The 18592-nt window shown below is 41.7% G+C and overlaps 1 protein-coding gene across 3 annotated transcripts in view; it reads left to right on the top strand.

The window, feature by feature from the left end:
* The first annotated feature begins 7364 nt into the window (after nucleotides 1-7364).
* The window catches only part of HELZ (helicase with zinc finger), an 86001-nt gene continuing 74773 nt past the window's right edge, over nucleotides 7365-18592 (top strand). For 2 of the 3 annotated variants that reach the window (XM_032128854.1, XM_032128853.1), the window contains exon 1: nucleotides 7365-7422. Coding sequence is in view for 1 of the 3 variants with exons in the window: in XM_032128855.1 (XP_031984746.1) it covers nucleotides 7416-7422 (7 nt within the window). In the remaining 2 variants the exon portion in view is untranslated. The remainder of the gene's footprint in view (nucleotides 7423-18592) is intronic. The other variant, XM_032128855.1, reaches the window with a different exon arrangement.

Below are 18592 nucleotides of genomic sequence, written 5' to 3'. Positions count from 1 at the left end.
GTCAGATACTCTTTGAACAAAATTCTGGATATTTATGCTTATGAATAATGCTATTTCTTGTGATTTAGTACTACAGTTAAAATTTATTATTCTGAACTGCCAGAGCAATCAGTACATGAGTAAGTAAATGTTGTTTGCAAGTCACTAATTTTGCCTGTTTGTTGTTACAGTTTGTAATAGCTAAAATGGCAGTTAATCAGTTAGCTAAGATGGTGCTTTAAAGCTGCTACTTCTCATCATGGGTGTGTTACATTCTGAGCAGATAATGCCCTACTATTTACTTTAACCTCCTTCTAATGGAGGGAAGCTGTGGACTTTTCCCCCTGCTCTGTTTTTTTAAGGAAGTGAAATAGCAGCACAAATAGTGTAGTAAGAATCAATGGAACTTCCATTGAATTTGCGCTGGTTTGGAATGATTTTTAATGCTAGTCATAACTATTCTGTTCATAAATAAGTAGAGACTATAATTGTAAATGATGTATTGAGAAATATATAAATCCCATCACTTTACAAGCACTCTGAACTTCATTCAGAGTAATGCTCTTTTCATGTGAATACACTGAAATTAGGAAACTCCAAACAGGGATTTTGAGTGAGGGAAGTCTGAAGGGACAGGAAAAGATAGAAGCTTGTAAACAGTGATTTGCGTTTGAAATGCAGACTTTGGTCATAGCTTATGGGAAACTTGGGAATGTAATTTGGAAAGCTTGTAACTTTCAAAGCGTTACCAATCCAGCTCACTGCATTTGAGCAACAAAAAGGCAGCTGAACTATCGGTGAGGGAAGGAAGAGGAGCAGGTGTTCAGAATGCACAGAATGTTTACCATCTAACTTCCTAAATTATATTCTAATCTTAGTTGTACAAGTTGTTTAAAACCTTGTCATGACCATGTCTGAGCATGGGATGTTCTGGCCATTGGGAGGCTTTAGTAGCATGAGCAAAACTGGCTGCTGTCAGAACAATGGACAAAGTAGCTTAAAAACCAATGGTATCTTTTGGGAACCAAGGCAAGAACTATCAGAGAGGGGAACAATTGGTCATCAGGGGAAGTGGGAACTTGCCTCTCCCTGTTCTTATAATAAACATTTTCCTTCCATTTGCTATCTGGTCTGGAATCTTCAGCCCCAAGCATTTAAGCCTCTGATGCTTTACCAGATGAGATATGTTGGACCTGTTTCCCCAGCCAACCCTCTTTTCCTTTTTATCCTAGAGTGGAATGTTTCAGTGGTTCCCTGGCTCTTTCTGGGTTTCTTGCAAATTCTCCTCCCTCTCTGGCCTGGCTCTATCCCTCTCTGCTGCCTTTGGCTGCATTTAGAGCAGGAGTTTGTTGGAGAGAGGAGGTGGTTTCTTTCCCCTCACAACCACCTTTTGCTGTCAGCATTAGAAAGAACATGGAAATAACAGTTCAGGTATCTCCTTAAAAGTCAGTTCAGAAGTATTATAAAGGTTTACTTTCGTGGTCTGTGTTCATGCCAAAGATCCACAATGATCAAGCTCTCTGTCTTTGGATCTGAAATATATTTTTGTTCGCACTTGGAACACCTTAGTCTTGGCTTGGAACATACTGCCCAAGGCAGACTCCCTCCCTGTCCTCAGAGAGAGGCTTTTGCTGTGTTCTGAGTACTTGTTACCAGAAGCAAGAATCCCTCAGGGTTTCCCTCCCCATACATCACAAAGTTAAAAGAGAAGTTTTAAGACAAAACTCTGGAATTATTGGGCTATAGGGTAATTCCAAGTGAGTGGAAAAGAATCTATTTAGCCTGAAGTTTGGGTTTGGTGTTTTTTGGTTTTTTTTTTTGGTGTTTTTTTTTTTTTTTTTGCTTGCAGACTACCATTGATGAAAGTGTATCTTGAGTCTGTCTGGAAAAGGTTGTCACATTCAGGTTGCTAGGAAAAAAGCTATAAATTTTTGGTGCCAGTTCATCTCAAGAATGTAGATATATGTCAGATATAACTCCTCCATGAGCAATTTAAAGGTCAGCATAAAGACATGCCAGCTTCTTAAAAAAAATGCAGAGACTGAAGATCCTTGATCTTGACAGTGTGGGACTAAACCATTACATTACTCTGACCTTTGTAGTTTCTATCTCCTCAGTGTACCCTCAACATCCCCTTATTGCTGGTTGCTTCTCAATGCTCTCATTTTGTGGATCAAAGGAGAAATGAATTAGTTTGAGTATTACTTGCTCTAGAAATTACATGTGTTTAAGGAGTCCATGTTGAAATGTTACCCTTGGATAATTACAAAGTAAGATTAAAGTTGAGATCATCTGTTCATGAAAGGACTCTGGAGGAATTCCAGGGGAATTTTCATGCTGGAAAATCAAAACTTGCTACTCTTCAGCCTAATAATGAGACATTAAATGGTTGCCTAGAAACAGTTTGCTTTATTGTTTAGTAAGACTAGGAATTACTGTTGCTATCTAACTCCAGGTCTACCACTGCCTTGTTTGTGGAAGAGGGTAAACCACTTAACTTCTGTTACTTTCCCATGATTGCTGCTTCTGACGGAGTTCAAAATTTATAAAGGTCCAGTGTGCTAAGGCAATGAAAACATTGCTCCTGTTGTTGCACTCTGTCTGGCACTTCCATTGAGAAAGGCCTCCTCTTGTTTTGTTCCTCGGGGATGAACGATTTGTTCAAGAAGCCTGCTGGGATGTTGGGCTGCAGGGTCAGGGAGGCAATTCCCTGCTGAATGTATTCTATTATGTCCTTATTACTTTTACATGTTAATTGTAATGGTTTTTCCTGTATTCTGGTTAGACATCATGAGTGGAGCTGATTGAAAATGGAGTTTTCTGTATTCACAAAATACCAGTTCCCAGAAATGGCAGTGAACTTGAACATAGAATGGAAATTGATTTTCTGAATTTCCTGTGAAAGCAGAAGAGAAAGAAAAAAAGTAGCAGTATAACTTTCAAATAGAATATTTTTGTTTTGAAAATGTAGAAACTAAGCTGTAGTTGTCATTCCAAGTGTGCAGCTCATGGGCGAGCCAGGACTCCAGGGCTTTTTGGCGAGCCAGGACTCCAGGGCTTTTTGGCTACCAGCTCTCTATTAGCCCTGGAGCAAGTGAGGGTTTGAGAGTTCCCAACTCTGCCAGAATCTGTGCCACACCTTTCAGCGCTCTGCTCAGATCTTGGCTTCATGGCAGGGAGCCTAGCAGCCCTGAGTGGCCCCAGGTTTTCAAACCCCTGTTTTTTGGCAAGGAGCCTGGATTCTCCAAGGACCAGGGCATGGCTCCTAGCTTCACAAAATAGGGGGGAGCCCTGTGAGCCAGCATAATTTACAGAATCCTGACTGAAGAGTAGGGAGACAGGATGTGTTAGGGCTTCTGTACAGGGATTCCTTGCAGACATGGTCCCTGGCAGGGTGGGCTTTCTAAACTTTCAGTAGGAAACTGCTATTTTCAGATTTGAAAGATTTCAAAATCCTAAAAAATGTACAAGTGGAATTGAGTTTGATATCGCTGCATTCGTTGGAGGGTTTTTTTAAATTTTACCATTATAATGAGCGCCTAGAAATATCACTGTTAGGCTTTTGAGGATCTGAATCCTGTCAAGTCTCATGATGCTGAGTGGGAATTGCTTGTCTTTGTTACTCTCTCATGTTTCCTCATTATGCCTTTGGTATCTCTTATATTTCCAACATCCACTGTCGCTTTTCTTCTCCCCCCAGGCTCCTTGTGACCCCCTGCTCCTGGTCTCTTTGGGCAGAAGTCTAGCACTCTGAGCTCTCCTTGGCATGAAACCCCATTGGTGAGCATAGCACACAGGATTCCAGGAATTTAGGAAGTCTGGACAATTCTGGAAATGCAAGGCAGTAGTCAGCATGTAACATGTCTGGTTCTGTGCCTTGCCCAGTGCTCAGTGACATCCTGGCTTGTCAGCTCATCCTGGGGGGTTGTGAATGATGTGTTGGAAGGCAAAATTGCAGCTTCCACTTGGGTAATACACATCAAGGAAAGAGAAAGAGATGTCTCATATAGATATATATGAAGCTCCTCCCACAGTAGTAGCTAATATAATGACCTTATTTCGTTAAATTATCCTTCAATACTGAATTGAAACATGTCAGTGAAAGCTACAAGAAGTCTCTTTCTTCCCAGGTAATCTGTAACCAGTTCCCGGGTCATACTCTGTCTCATGGGATGTTCTCACTGAAGTGGCTCTGAACTCAAATTTAGTTTTTTTAGGCCCCTTGGATTTGGGATCTCATCCCTTAAGCCAGTTGCTGTAGGATTCTCACTTTGAGCAGCATTTCCAGGGTTAATGAGCACTTGGAGCCCCAATTTGTTTTGGACCAAGTCTTCATCTTTCTATCTGGTAACAAAGACTTTGGAAGAGCTTGGAGGGGACACCACATGGAAACAGAGTTGTTCCAAGCTTGCAGGCTCAGTGGCAGTGCTTGCACAGGACAGTGCTTGGCAGCCACCCCCATCTTGGAGCTGCTGGCTCCCTCTCCAGCCTCTGGCACGCCCACTCTGGGTTTATGTAATACAGTTGACCAGTTCACAAAATAGACTAAAACTTCCTTCATATGGAAGCTAACAGGGTTAATTAAAGTACCAAGATCATTAAAAGCAGTGGGTGCAAGGGCATGGGCTCCATTCTGTGTTTTATACATGGGGATTCCCCTGCGCCCATGGTCCTTCCCAGCTCCTTTCTGGGCTATTCCTACAGGGCAGAGCTGCCACCTCTTCACAGCAGCCTTTGCCTCTTGGTACTTGCAATCTGGAACTTTAAATCAGCAGAGACAGAGAGTAATAAGAATGGGGTCTGTCACTGAACAGATCCTCCTATAACTCAGTCACTGCCACACAATTTTTTTCTTAGCACATTATAAAAAAATACTGTCAGAATAAATGGACTCAAGAAAAGCTTATGTGAAAAATAAACCCAACTAAATTTCTGTCTTTTCCAAACTGAACTTCAGAGGATATAAACACATATATCTAAAAATATGCATATAAATATAATTCTATCTTCCACTGGTTTTTCTAATTATCATTTATTTTAAAGAAAACCTTTGCATTTTCTAACAGAAAAAAAATTACCAGTAATATAAAGCTCACTAGTATGCTGGTTTGGACAAATTTGGAGGAAAATATCCTCTGATAAAAGGCAGGTTACAACCCCACCAGGTTCAGGAAAAAAAAGAATTTTTCCTCGGAGGAAAGTGAAAGAGATAAAAACTATTTATTTAACAAACACACAGGAAAAGGATAATAATGCTAAATAATAAAACCTCTCGCTGTGGAGAAAAACCTGGGAAAATCTCAGAGTCCTTCTGTAGATGTAATCTCTCTCCTCCTCCTTGGAGCTGGGTTGTGGGCCCACCTCCAGGGCCTTGGTGGGAAATTCTCCCAATGTGTTCTGATGTTGAAACAGTCCAGAAGAGAAGAAGGGAAAAACCAAAGTCCCAGGAAAACAAAGTTCAACTCTCCATCTTCCTCAGGAGAAAAGGAGCCGAAAGCTGGCTGAAGAGCAAGAAGGGTGCTTCCTCTGCTCTTGCTACCGCAGCAGAGGTGTGTGTACGTGTGTCCTTGAACAACCGCTTTGAAAAGTTTGCTCGGTTTTTTCCTCTCCCCCCTCTCAGGCTCAATTTAAAGGCACAGAAAGGCACAAAGTTAATTTCTGGGCATAGAGCAGCAATAGAGGGTACACACCTTAAAGTCACCCCCAAGACAACTAGGAACCAAACACAACCAGCCTTGAAAGTAAAAGGACTAATTCTATTTCAACAACCTGGACTGAATGACACAAAGTTAGTTGGATCCCAAACATGGTTTCAGCTTTATCTGATTACTTCCTTGCACACAGTGCCCATGGAAAACACAAGTCACTAGAAAAGCTGTCAGGCTGGCTGCAGGGACAGCAGACATGGCCTATGGCAAGTTCCACAGGAGGGTTTTATTCTGAAATAGCATCTCCTGCGTTGAGGCTGGGACCACCCACACTCCCCTCTGTGACAGCACAACTGTACTCCCGACTAGTTATGAAGTTGAATTAAAAAGCGGACTGATTTAAGACTGGGGCTGCAAATGTAAACAATTTATTTAGATTTAGTTCCTCCTGTATTTACATTTTTTCAAGGAGCTCTCTCTTTATAAATGCATTACTGATGAATATTGAAAACCTTCTTGGGCACAAGTATTTTCTTGCAGTGGCAATGCATCAGAGGCTTGGCTGGTGGTTGGTCTTCAAAGAGTTACGAGGCATTAAGACGTAAATTTAAATATAAATGTAAATACATTTTACAGGAAGATCCAATACTAAAATGATCTGGATCTTATTTCAATTAAAGGGGAAGGCAAAGTTTTTAAAAAACACTGGAATCCTGTTTTGGTGATAAACTTTCCTAAGATCCTCAAGTAAGCTGCTCTTCCCCAATTTCTTGTCCACTTTGCTCTAAAGCACAACAGCCTATGCAGAGCACGGGGCACCCATCCACGGCAGCTGAGCCAGTAACGCCTTGAAAAAGCCAGTTTGCAAAACAGTGTAGGTATTAAGAACTGATTGCCAAAGAGTCTGAAAACACAGCTAACAGGGAAGATTACTCCGCGAAAACAAAACTGTTATGCAAAGCAGTTTCTGGGATTCATGAGCAGCCAGCAACGCGTTACCAGCAGTTCTTCAGCACAGGCGGATGGGCTTGGAAAACACGGCGACAGCGTGAGCTGCTCCAGCACCTGCGGCAGCCTCGGCACCCGGACCCGGGCTCCCACAAGTTTTTTTAAGGGAAGGAACTTGAAAAAGCCATAGAAAAATAATTTAAAAAAAACCCCCAAACCAAAGAAACAAACAAAAAAATCCAACTCACGCAGTAGAATAACTATGAGAAAAAGTAATTTCCAAGCTTTTTTCAAGGGTGGGCTCCGTGTCGCCGCTCTGGCCGGCCCCCAACGCCCACCAGTACCGGCCCCGCCAGCGACCCTCGGGCTCCGCAGCTGCGCTCCGAGCCCAGGGAAAAAAAAAAAAAACAAGCAAAAAAAACCCGCGGAAAATCCGTTGCCGTTGTCTAGCGCCGGCGGCACGCAGGTAGCCCCGGACGCTGTTCCGTGAGGGGACCCCTGGCTGCGCTTCAGCGGCCGCCGGGCTGAGGGGACAGCGGGTCCCAGTCCCCATCCTGGACCCGGACTCCATCCCCATCCCCTATTCCGGACCGCGACCCTGTCTCCACCGCCGTTCCGTCTCGGTCCTGGTCCCGGACCCGAATCCCATTCCTATCCCAATCCATATCCTGTCGCCGTTCCCGTTCCCGTTCCCGTCCCCGTCCCCGTCCCCGTCCCCGTTCCCGTCCCCTCACACCGCCGCCCTCCGCCTTCCGGGCCGGCGGCGGGCGGGGAGGGCCAGCCTTTCCCACAATGCTTTGTGGGACGTTGACAAGTGGATCCAAGATGGCGTAGAAAGTAATGACAGGTAAGTCGGGACTTCCCCGGCCGCCCCCGCGAGCACCGAGCGCGGCCCGGACCGGCCGGCGGCGGCCCCGCCGCGCCCTTGGGGGACCCGCGGGGCCCCGCGGCCGGCGGGGCGGGCGGTGCGGAGCGCGGGGGCCGCGCGGTGCCGGCGGGAGCGGGCCCTGTGTCCGCGGAGGGCCTGCGGCGGCCGCCGCTCGCGGGGTGTTTACGGGGCGCTCGGCCGGACCCCGGCGCCGCCGCGCTCCCCAGGGCCCGCGGGCGGGCGGAGCGGCCCCGCGCCCGGCCGGGCCGAGGGGCCGGCCCGGAGAGCCGGGCATGCCTCGCACAAGCGGGGGGTGCTCTCGGGGGGATGCAGGAGGGGTGGGAGGCAGCTTTGTTTTTGTACCGGGCGGGGCGGGAGGGGACGGGAGAGACGGCCGGGAAATAATAATGGTGAAATAGAAGTGAAAAAAATGGGGTAGGTAGGGTTTGTGGAGGGATGGAAAAATAAATTGGAAGAATTTAACAACTGTTATAAAATTACCCCCTCGGAGCGGTTGAAGGGTGGGCAGATGAGCTTATGTTTTTGTTTTCTGCAGGAGACTTAGGCAGGGAGAGTGGAGTGGAGAGGTTTAACACAGGTCCTGAGAGCAGCTTTTATACCCTGGAACAGCTCTGAAACTGAGAACAGGAGAGCTTCCACTGCACATTGCAACACAGTCCTTCCAGCAGACACTTATATTTGTATTTTTAGGGCAAATCCCCAGGCAGGAGAAGGATCTGTGTTACCCCTCCTGTGGTGGGACGTGTCCTTTTGTTAAATTTCCAAGGGAGTGCAGTTGTTTTGGCTTCAGCGCTTTGTTAGGCAATTGTTTTTTGATTAGAGTAATATGATTAAACATATCATTGATGGAAATTAAGAAATAACTGCAGGGAAATAATTGCAAGGCTGCTTCCCAGTTAATGAGAAAATGAGTAAGAGTTAACAAGGTAATAGGATTTTTGCATTATCAAAGGTACAGCAAGCTTGAGAGGAAGTTTTAAAATAACACATTTCACTTTTCATTGAAAAAATAAAAGAATTCAGTTGTGAGACAGAAATATACCCTGAAATTGGATATCCCCATTGACAGATTGAGTGTATCACCGTGGCTGGTCCTCTTGGGGTGGCTTGGATTGTTGACATCGTCTAATGTTGTTGTTCCTAATAAATAGTGTAATTGAAGCAAGGCAAAGGATAAAATGCATCACCTGCCATTATTTATATAAGAAAAGACATGTTCCTTTATAAAAAATAAAAAAATAAGCAAATAATACTTGGGAAGTTTGTATTATTTTCCAAGACTGATAGGCAGAACAGAGAGGCTTTAAAATAATGTGTGTTTAATTCAGTTGTTTCAGTACTTTTGAGCCATAGCAGATTGTGAATGAAAACTCTCTCTTTTTTTTTTTTAATGATAAAGCTTTTGTGATGGGGATAGTCTGGGGGTGCTGGGCAGGTCTACAGGGAGGAACTGATTTTGAACATTCAGTTCAAACTTAGAGGAGGGGAAAGTGTACAAGGGGCCACCACATTCCCTCCACGTCCTTGGGGTGCAAACAGGGAATCAGACTTTGGTAGGCTTGGCTTCTACAGCGCAGAAATTGTGAGTGATGGAAGCTGAGTTAAGCTTTTTTTTGTTGAACTTTAATTAGCAGAGCAGTTTTTCTTTATTGGTAAGTGAAGGGACATTTTATGTGTTATTACTGATAAATAAGAGTTCTTTTTGTAATTTGTTCTGAAAGCAGAAATTACTTCTTTATTGTTCCTGGCTGAAATCACATTTCCTTTATCACTCTTCAGCTTTGTGATTTTGTTGGACTTCTGAAATGTACAGTGTGTATTTTCCCTCTTTTAATTCATACAGACACTGTGCCTTTTTAGGTGAGCCAGATGAATTTTTCTGTGGAAGAGGCTTGTTAAAGTCATGGCTTGAAGACTTGAAGGGTTGTAACCTCTAACCGCTGTTTTTTTTTGTTTTGTTTTTGTTTGTTTTTGTTTGTTTTGTTTTTTTTTTTTTTTTTTTTAATTTTATTTTGGGATTTTTTTGTTTGCTTGTTTGGGGGGTTGTTTTACCTCTTCCCATCAGACTAAAACTTGAAGGGAGATGTGGAAGCAGCGTCTTATTCTCTGATTTGTCCCAGTTCTGCTTCTTGATCTGTCATGGAGGATTCTTTTCCTTTGTGAAATCTCAGTGGTTTTGGAGAAGTTCCTCCTGGGCTTTGGGATCAGCATGAGTAGATCTGGTTGTAGAAGAAGTGCTATGTGTGGGAGAGAGCTTCTACTCAAAGGTTGATTCATAGAGAAATTCTCATGTTAAAAAATGTAAGTCAGAGTGTCTGGAAAGCTTGAGGTGATATTCACAGGTGGGTATGGTACAGGTCTAATGCTTGAGAGATGGGGACAGCCTGATGCAAATCACTTCACCTGTTTGTGCTTCCTTTTGAAGGAATTTAAAATAGGGATAGTGAATTTTACTGACTGGTAAGGAGTCCTGATACGGATGAAAGAGCCCATGTAGGAGCTGGGAAGTAATATTACTGATGTTTTTCAACTCTGTTAATTCAATAATCTGATGAAATGTTTTCTCCATTGTTGGCAATTATTTTTATTAGTAAAATCCCCTTTGCATTTATAGCTGGATATTCTTTCTGACTTTCAGTGTGTTGGTTTATTTTTCTTCATATTTGTTATTTATTACCATCTTATATTTGCTACTGAACATTATTCTTGGTGTTTTCGTTTTAGTAATGGCAGAAACAATTGCTGGAGCAATTCAGATTATTAAAGCCCTTGAATCTCTCACCTCACTGGCATCCCCTCCTGAGGTCAGTGGGACCTCACAGGTCTGGTAGCAGGAGTGAAATCTAAATTAGAAAAGTCTTTGGTAATAATTTAAATCCATCCCCTGTGTACAGCCTGAGTAACTGGGGAAAGTCGTGGGAGCTGGCTTGGAGATGGAGAAGGAAGGATGGTGTCATGCTGCTCTAGCTTAGGGGATAGAGTGGTTGGACAGCTGGAATTCCCCTGCCTGGGGGATCAGTAGGCCAAGAATCCTAGTGAGCCTCAGTCCTGTCCTGACTTTTCTCCTGGCAGTGCCGAAGCTTTCTTCCTGGAAGGAAGCAGATCCCCAGTGTTCCTCTCTGTGCAGTGCTGCCAGTGGCTCATTGTGGGGGGGGGGAATTCCGAATTTTGTAATCCCGACACTTCCTCCTGCTCGTATTGCAGCTGTTGAATTGTTCCTCGCTCCTTGCTGAGATGCTGTGGCAAAATTTCATTTTCACTACATGGTACATGTATTTTTTCCCCCATAAATGAAAGGATTGTGAGTTAGATTATCAGAACAAACAAGACCTTCCTTTTTCGTTCTTGTTTGTCTTGCTATCTCTTCCATGGCCTTTGGCAGCAAGACAGCACTTGTGTTTATATGTATCCATGACATATATTTAAAGACTTGGTACTTCATATGTTGGATTTCTTCCTCCCCTTTGTGCAAACTTCTGTGACTGCCATTCTTTTTCAACAAGGAAGAGAGAATGTTTCAAAAAGAGATTGTTTTTTCAAAAGTTTCCACCCAGCATTGGTATGGAATTAAAAAAAAAATCTGAAGGAATGCTTGGTCTTCTGGAGATACTGACTGGGAAAATAAACATTTGTTTGCCCCAAATGTTTTGGGGTGGGAGGAAATAACTACGTAGACAGGGAAGTTTGGAGTCTGCAAGGTCAGAGACTGCTCCACAGGAACAGACCAGTTTCTGGGGATTTCATTATGGTGACACTGATATGTGACTCAGGTTCCTTATTCCAAAACAGTCTTGCTTACTGAGCTTTTCTCTTCACACGAATATTTACAACATGAGGCTTCAAACAGAAGCAATTGCTCATGTTTGAGAAACACAGAAGAGTGAATATTACTGTAGGAAAAGAAGGGATTGGGAATTTAAGCAGGGAGATAGTAATTACCCATGGGTGAGAATTTGTTTCTCTGTTGCATTTCTATCGCACTGCCAGTTGAAGTTAAATGATACTTCATGTGGCTATAACGTAATACCCAAATATTCCTCTATAATTTTATATGCAAATTCATTGTTGTAAATTAGAAATGTACTGGTTATTTATCCAGTCTTTTCTCAGAGTCCTCCATGACACCAAATTACAGCCTTATTACAGGAAAGCCAGATAAGAAATCATAGATTTCAATCTTTTTCCTCCTTAAATGTAATTTTACTACACTGAGAGGTTCCATTTTGTGGCTACAAAGTTTGAGTGGTGACTGTGACCCCATCCTGCTTCCGAATGAGCACAAACTATCAGATTTTCTGAGTGGCATGGAGTCTTTGTCAGATGTTAGAAGGCTTGAACCTTAGCAGGAAGGTAATTTAGAATTAATAGCACTGGACTATGTAGGTTTTCCAAGAAGCAGTGGATACACAGTACTGCTGAGCTGGTAGCAAGAGGTTTTGTAGGTGATGTTATGTAGAAACATGTTTTGGAGATGTGACTGTGAGCTGTTGTGCCATTTGTTGCTGTTAGTCCTGGGAAATACCACTTGCCTGCAGAATGGTGTGTCTGAGGTCAATGTTTTGAATCTTTGGCTTATATATGGTTTGGCGAAACAACTGTCATGCTCTCTGCTGTTTGTAAGCAGTAGCAAGACTAGTGATTCTCGGAGCTGTAATGAAATATTGGAGGAAAAAGAACAGTAGGTTTGTGGTTGGTATGAAATTTTGAATGTTGGAGCGGCAGGAAGTGAAGGATAGAAATGTGAGCACTGTGTGGACTTGTCTGAGCTGGTTTTATGGTAGTTAGGGTAAGTGTTACTTAGAAATGATCTTTCAGTCTGTGAATTTCACAGTCTGTTTTTTTTTTCCCCCGTAGTTATATATAGCAAAAATACTGTATTCATCAAAACACAAAAAACTACGGTGCTTACATATGCTTAAAAGGTCTTTCATAGCCCTTCAGACCTCATTGGCAAGAGGGAAATCTGTAACATGAGCTGTTCTTGAGAATCTTGGTTGTTAGTAATGCGGCACGAGTGTTTAATTTGCTGGAGAATGTTTAGTGGTTCAGCAAACCAAGAAGGTAACAAATCTTTGTGGATGTCATAAATGGAAAATGCCACAAATGGAAAGTGGAGTGGTTTTGGCAGCATATACAATAACGCTTCTTCCCTATATATCTTTTCACTTAATGTAAGGTCGTCTGTATTTTTTTAAGTGAAAATTTCATTTTGTCCTGGGGTGATACTGGGGGGACCGGAATGGGTAGTTGGCCTCTGTTCCCAGTAATGTTCCTTCACAGGTCTCAACTAAATTCCCCATCAGCTGGGATTCCCAAATACTGTTGGGTCAGCCACGATAGCTGCCTTGCATCTGCTCCTCTGCTATCTTGGGAGCCAGGATTATTTGGATTTCTCTCATTATCTACACAGGGAGGTCGTTAAGGGGAATGTTTTTTGCATACTTTGGAATCTATGCTAACGCAGTGCTGTGGGTCTTTTATTCCAGTGATGTTTTTGATTATAGTTGTTTGTGCTAATGGTTTTGAGGTAACTGTGCTCTGGCCATATCTTGAGACACTCACATTTGGAATGGTGCAGGACATTTGTTTTGTTGTTTGAAGTGACCAATACTACTTGGCTGTAGCTTTGTTTATATTTGTTTGGCTGGGCTAGACACCGCTCCTCTGCTTCCCAAGTTTTGTCAGGATTATGCCGTTAACCACAGCAGGATCATTACTCATTCCTGCTGATGCAGTTCTTTGAGTGGGGTTTCAAATACGTGACTGAATCGCTAATGTTCATTTCAAAAGGAATGAGCAGAGTGAGTTCCATTGGGAAACGTGTTCTGGATGCATGTTGTGGTGTTGCTCGTAGGGTTTGCTATGAAGGGAGAACTTGGGAATCCATATTCTCTTCTTGAAAGAGTCTAAAAATTGAACCTGTTGGTACTACCACGGTCAGGCATTTGAGGAGAGGAAACAGGGATGTTATAAAAGCATCATCCATATGCAGAAAGGTTAATGTAATTAAAATAAAGAGTTAGAAGACAACTCCCCAAACCAGGCTTAGCTATATTATGCTGAACTATTTGAAGCACGGTCATATAAAAATGAATTTCAAAGGTTATTTACAACAAAGATAGCAGTTTTTAGAGGTGGAGGGTTAGTTACTGCTTTGAACTTTCAAAACTGCTCACAAAAATACCCTGTACAGTTACATAATAGGCATGGTTTGGGGAAAGATGTGTTTGGAGGATCTGTGGGCGGCATGATTGTGTTATTAAATCTGTTATGGTAGGACCCTTTTGTGCTAAGCACTGTGTAAATGCGTAACAAAAAACTCAGTCACAGTATTATTCACTACTATAATAAATTAAAGTTCATTATAAAGCTGTAATGAAGGCTGATGTATATTGAAAGGAAATTTTCCTGTTTTGTGCCGCAATGTTCTGGCTGATTCTTGTGCTTGGTTTGTGACCTGTGCAATGTACCTGATATTCAGCAGGAAGACTTTTTACAATCTTTTGCCTTTTGAATGGATTGAAAGAGTGATTCATATTTTGCATCTCAAACAGCAAATGAACTTGGGGCTTTTTTTTTTTTTTTCCCATTTATCCAACTTTAAAACTGTGATAGATATCTGTAGCATCTGCAGTTGCCTTCGGGATCAAAGCTGTGCTCTTCAGGTAGATCTGCTCCCAGGAGGGTGTTGCCTTGCAGTATCAGGTCATTTCAGGAGTGGAGAAAGTTCTTGGGTGAAAATGAAAGTTTGACATTTGAGGGAACACTGTTTCAGCATTGCTACAATATCCTGTTAAGAAGAGAAAATGTGGATTGAGCACGGAGCTTTGGAGCTGCTGGGGGTGGGGAAGAGTTTGCATGGGGCTTCTGAAATGGGAATATGCTGTGATAAATAATTTCCTAGTTTAAAAACACTTTTATTTCCGAAATCCAAATACAGCTGTATTAGATGAAGCTGTGAATGGAACATGAGACTGAGAGTTAGGAACTGCTAATTTTGATTCTGTCTCTGAGACTGATTAAATCAGTGATTTTGGTAAATGAATGATGGTCAGGTGCTCTCTGCAGACAGTGCTGCATGAGCGGCAGGTTCAGTGAGCACTGGAAAACTTTGTGACATGTTTTTGCATTTAAACTCCTGAAACATATTTGTAAATATAGTGGTACGTGTCCTGTGTTGAAATGATGCTTGGGAATCTTCTTTGATTCCCCTTTGCATTCCTTGGGAACACAGTTTGGCACTTTCTTGGCATTTTGAAAATGAGGTGACACATGTTTAGTCATATCGACACAGATGTGACTATATCATAGAGCAGACATTTCTCAGAGAGGACTTCTGGCACTACCTTGTGACTCAGTGGAGAATAGTATTGGGAATTGCAGGACTCGGTAAGTCCTTAAGATGAGTGGTGTTCAGTTTTTGGTCAAAATTATTGCTAAACACTAGCGCAGAGACAGGAACAAGGCTGTGTTCTGTTATTCAAGTGTTGAGAAAAGAGGTTCTGCCACAAGTGAGCTATAGTTTAGAAAGCTGTGGATTGTGATGTTTAAACCAGCTTTTAGAATATGGGTATTGTTCTGCAAAGTGTGTTTGAGTTTTGAGTCCACTAGGTTGGTGCTGCTTCATGGAGAGCTTGCTGGTCGTGCAGTGCTGATTCTTCCCTTTGTTTTTCTCTGGCAAATTTCATTAAGAGAAGCAAAGATTAAATTACTTTTCTAATGCATTTTTTTAAAGTAAGTGATTGGTGATGTTGTTATGGGGATAAAATGGTAACCATGGGACAATATTCCAATTGAAATGCCCTCATCTTGGGTAAGTGTGAGAAACTCTATTCTCAAAAAGCAGTGTGAACATAGAGGTATATGGAATACAAACTGCTGTTGTTAATCAGTCATTATGAAAGATTGTTTAAGTAATGATTTTCTATGAAGGAGCCAAAAACTTTAGGTGGGGCAGAAGCACCACCTATTATTATGTTACCTGGTGCTTACTATGACATACTTCTCATGTCACTTGGTTATTGCTTGCCAGATTTTAATTATTTGGGTTGAAATTTCCCATGGTAGGTGTCTTTCATAGTCTGACTTTTTGGGTGCTGTGGAGGAGAGGAAGATTCTGCCAACATGATTCCATCTTTTCTAGAAATTGGGCAAAATATTTTCTTCTTGTGTTCATGATACATTAGAAAAGAAATAATCTAATCACCTATAGTGCTGCTTTGTGAAAAGTTGAGTTGCGTTATTGTATAGTGTTTCTGCCAAGGATATACTTGTGATCAACCTTGTGAAAATCCTCTCAGGGTTGGTCAAATCAGCATTAAGTACAAATGTAGAAGATAATCCCTGCAATGAATATGCTTCAGCCTCAGCTAAACAGGATTTCTCTGTAATTTGAAGGCTAGGGCTCCTGTGTTCCCCCCGGTGTGATTTTGGATAAAAACGAGAGCACAGAAAATTCTCTTTCTGTTCTCCTGATACCAAGGTCCTCTTTCCTCCCAGCTCTACCTTCCTGCAGCACAGAGGAAGCAGCGACTGGATTTAAACAGAAGGTGCAAAATGCAGATTTTTGCAGAATTACGTACAATAAATGTAGAGATGGGGGTGGTTGAATGAGGAGAAGGAGATTGAAAAATATTAGTATTCGAAAGAAATAGAAGGGAGGCTGTGCAGTGTACATATGATTTATTTAATAATGCTAATACACTTGTTTGTTGGAATACAGTTTTGCTATCTGCATAAATTAGAAAGCGTTTCTGAAATGGAGCAGGGAATAGCAAAAAAGGAGAAGGCAAATCCTACTTAAGCCCCATCTTTGCTACACTTAATTTTCTGTATTTCTAATGATTTTCTCATGTTGTGATGTAGAGAAATGCTGGATACTCCTAAGTCACTCTGCAGACACTGAGTGCTCTGCGTTGGTCATGTTAAAGGGCTGTAGAGTACAGGCAGAGCATAATGGGGAAAAATCACTTCTAGATCTCTTAATGTGAATATAAGAAGTTTATAGAAACTTTGGCCTTGTGTGTTCTTATCTTAATTCTTTGAAAATGGGAATGTTGTCAGAATGATAAAGATATTTTCTTAATTTTTGTAAAGTGGTCTGTCACAGTATTGTAGACATCATTGAAGAGTTAGTGAAAACATTCAAATGCTGTCTTTACAACAAGATTTGAGTAACACACAGTAAATAAGGCCTCAAGCCCTGTGCTGAAGTATTTCACTGGATGTCCATTAAGCAGCAGCCCTTGTTCTGCCTGCTCATTCCGCCAGGTAGCCCTTGGAAAATGTACTCTGTGACTAACGCAGTTAGAGGCAATATCATAATAATGCAGACACACAGAAGGCCAACATAAGATTGTACAGATGCTTTTGTCCTCACACAACCTCAGACTATCTAACTTTACAAGCTAGTATTTGTTCTGTGAAGTTAATGAATGCAATATGTATGTATATATTTGCTTTGTGTAACCAGGAACCTTGTATCTGTTGGCTGTGGATGGCTTTCAGACAACACCAGCACACATCATGTAGATGCTGTGCTTTGACTTGCCAGGTATTTTGCTTAGTTCCGTCAGGACAGGTGATGTTTTCAGACATCTGTGTGAAAAAGGATCATTTTAAAGGCAGGATGTGAAGGTATTAGGGATGTGGTGGATGGGGTGGTTGCAAGTGCTGAGGCCATGAGTTATTTCTAGATTTTGAGCCAAAGATAGCCAGTCTGTCCATGTCTGAGTGTTGCTGCTCCTGGCTGCACAGATTGTCCTTTTGCTGCCATTTCCAAAATGAAAATAAAACAGATTAGTAAAGGTAATAAAGTGTTAATAATCACTTAGTAGTCTGTACTGAAGTCATAACTGGCATGCAAAAAAATGTAACTTGTTACTGTCTGTGATGTATGTAAAGTGGTTTAAAGCCTGCAGAGGAACCAGATGCAGAAGGCATTTGCTCTTAATCTCAGTTGCCTCTGTCGTTATGTGAATGATAAACCACGCACGGCTCTCGTTTCCTTTTCAAGAAACGTGGTTGTGTTTATTCTATACTTTAGGTTCACAGGAGCAGACTCAAAGCTCCATTTATGTGGCCAGAGATCACTTGTCCTCCTAATTTATGGTGCTGTCTTTGATTTTTCAATGTGAAAGGATAGTCTAAGCATTTAGTGGTCGAGGGCATCATGAACCTCTCCTCTCCCCTTTTTCCCTTCCCCAAACAGGCATATCATGTTCCTCAGAGGCATTGGAGCAGGATTCTTGCTGCTGTTATGGTATAGAATAAAACCTTGAAATGTGCTTGCCTCATTCGGTATGCTCCATTTCAGATTTAACATCATTTTTGTAATTGAAAGTAGGGTCATTTTGCCTGGAGTTGTACAACATTAGCCAAAGTAATTCAGTTATTTCAGAAAACTGATTAGATTGTCCTCTCTCAAGGGTGGAGGCTTTTGTATTTGTTCTGTAAGGTGTGCAGTGCATTTCTGAAAACTCCTTAGCTGCTATTACGGACTTCAGCCATAATTGCAATAAATGAGTGTGTAAGATCTTTGCTGTTATATTTTTCTTGAAAGAAAAAAAGCTAAAAGCACCTTTCATATAATTCTTTTTTGCACCCTGTGTATGAAAGATGCACCATCCTTTTCCTCTCTGTTACATTGGTACAGTGCACTATCATGATCTACTCTCATTTTATTAAATGATTTTTTAGACTGGGATTATTTATGATGTGTAGGTCATGACATTAGGACAGCACTTTTTTTTTCTGTATGTGTCTGTAAGTCACTTCTGTATTTTGTGCAGCTCTATTTTATTCCATCCTGGAGGCTTGAATAAAGTGGTTTTGGGTTTTTATTTTATTTTTTCATCTCAAGGCAAAGATGGGGTTATTTTACCACAATAGATAAGGAAAATAAATGGATATTTAATTTTATTTTACTGATATAAAGGTATTTTAGTGGTATTTGGTAATAATACAAAACCAATTGACATCTAGAGATGGAAGCATGCCTTAAGATGGGATCACAAGAGATGCCAGAGCAATTCTATAATATGATTCAACAGTGGACAGATGTACTATTTCTTATTTTAGTTTGTGGACTGGCAAATGCGGTTTGTTTGCAGAGTTTTGATAGTTGAAT

The sequence above is a fragment of the Corvus moneduloides genome, chromosome 19 (genome assembly GCF_009650955.1).
Source record: "Corvus moneduloides isolate bCorMon1 chromosome 19, bCorMon1.pri, whole genome shotgun sequence".
Lineage (NCBI taxonomy): Eukaryota > Metazoa > Chordata > Aves > Passeriformes > Corvidae > Corvus > Corvus moneduloides.
The sequence above is the reverse complement of the archived record's forward strand: the minus strand, read 5'-3'. Positions and strand labels throughout refer to the sequence as shown.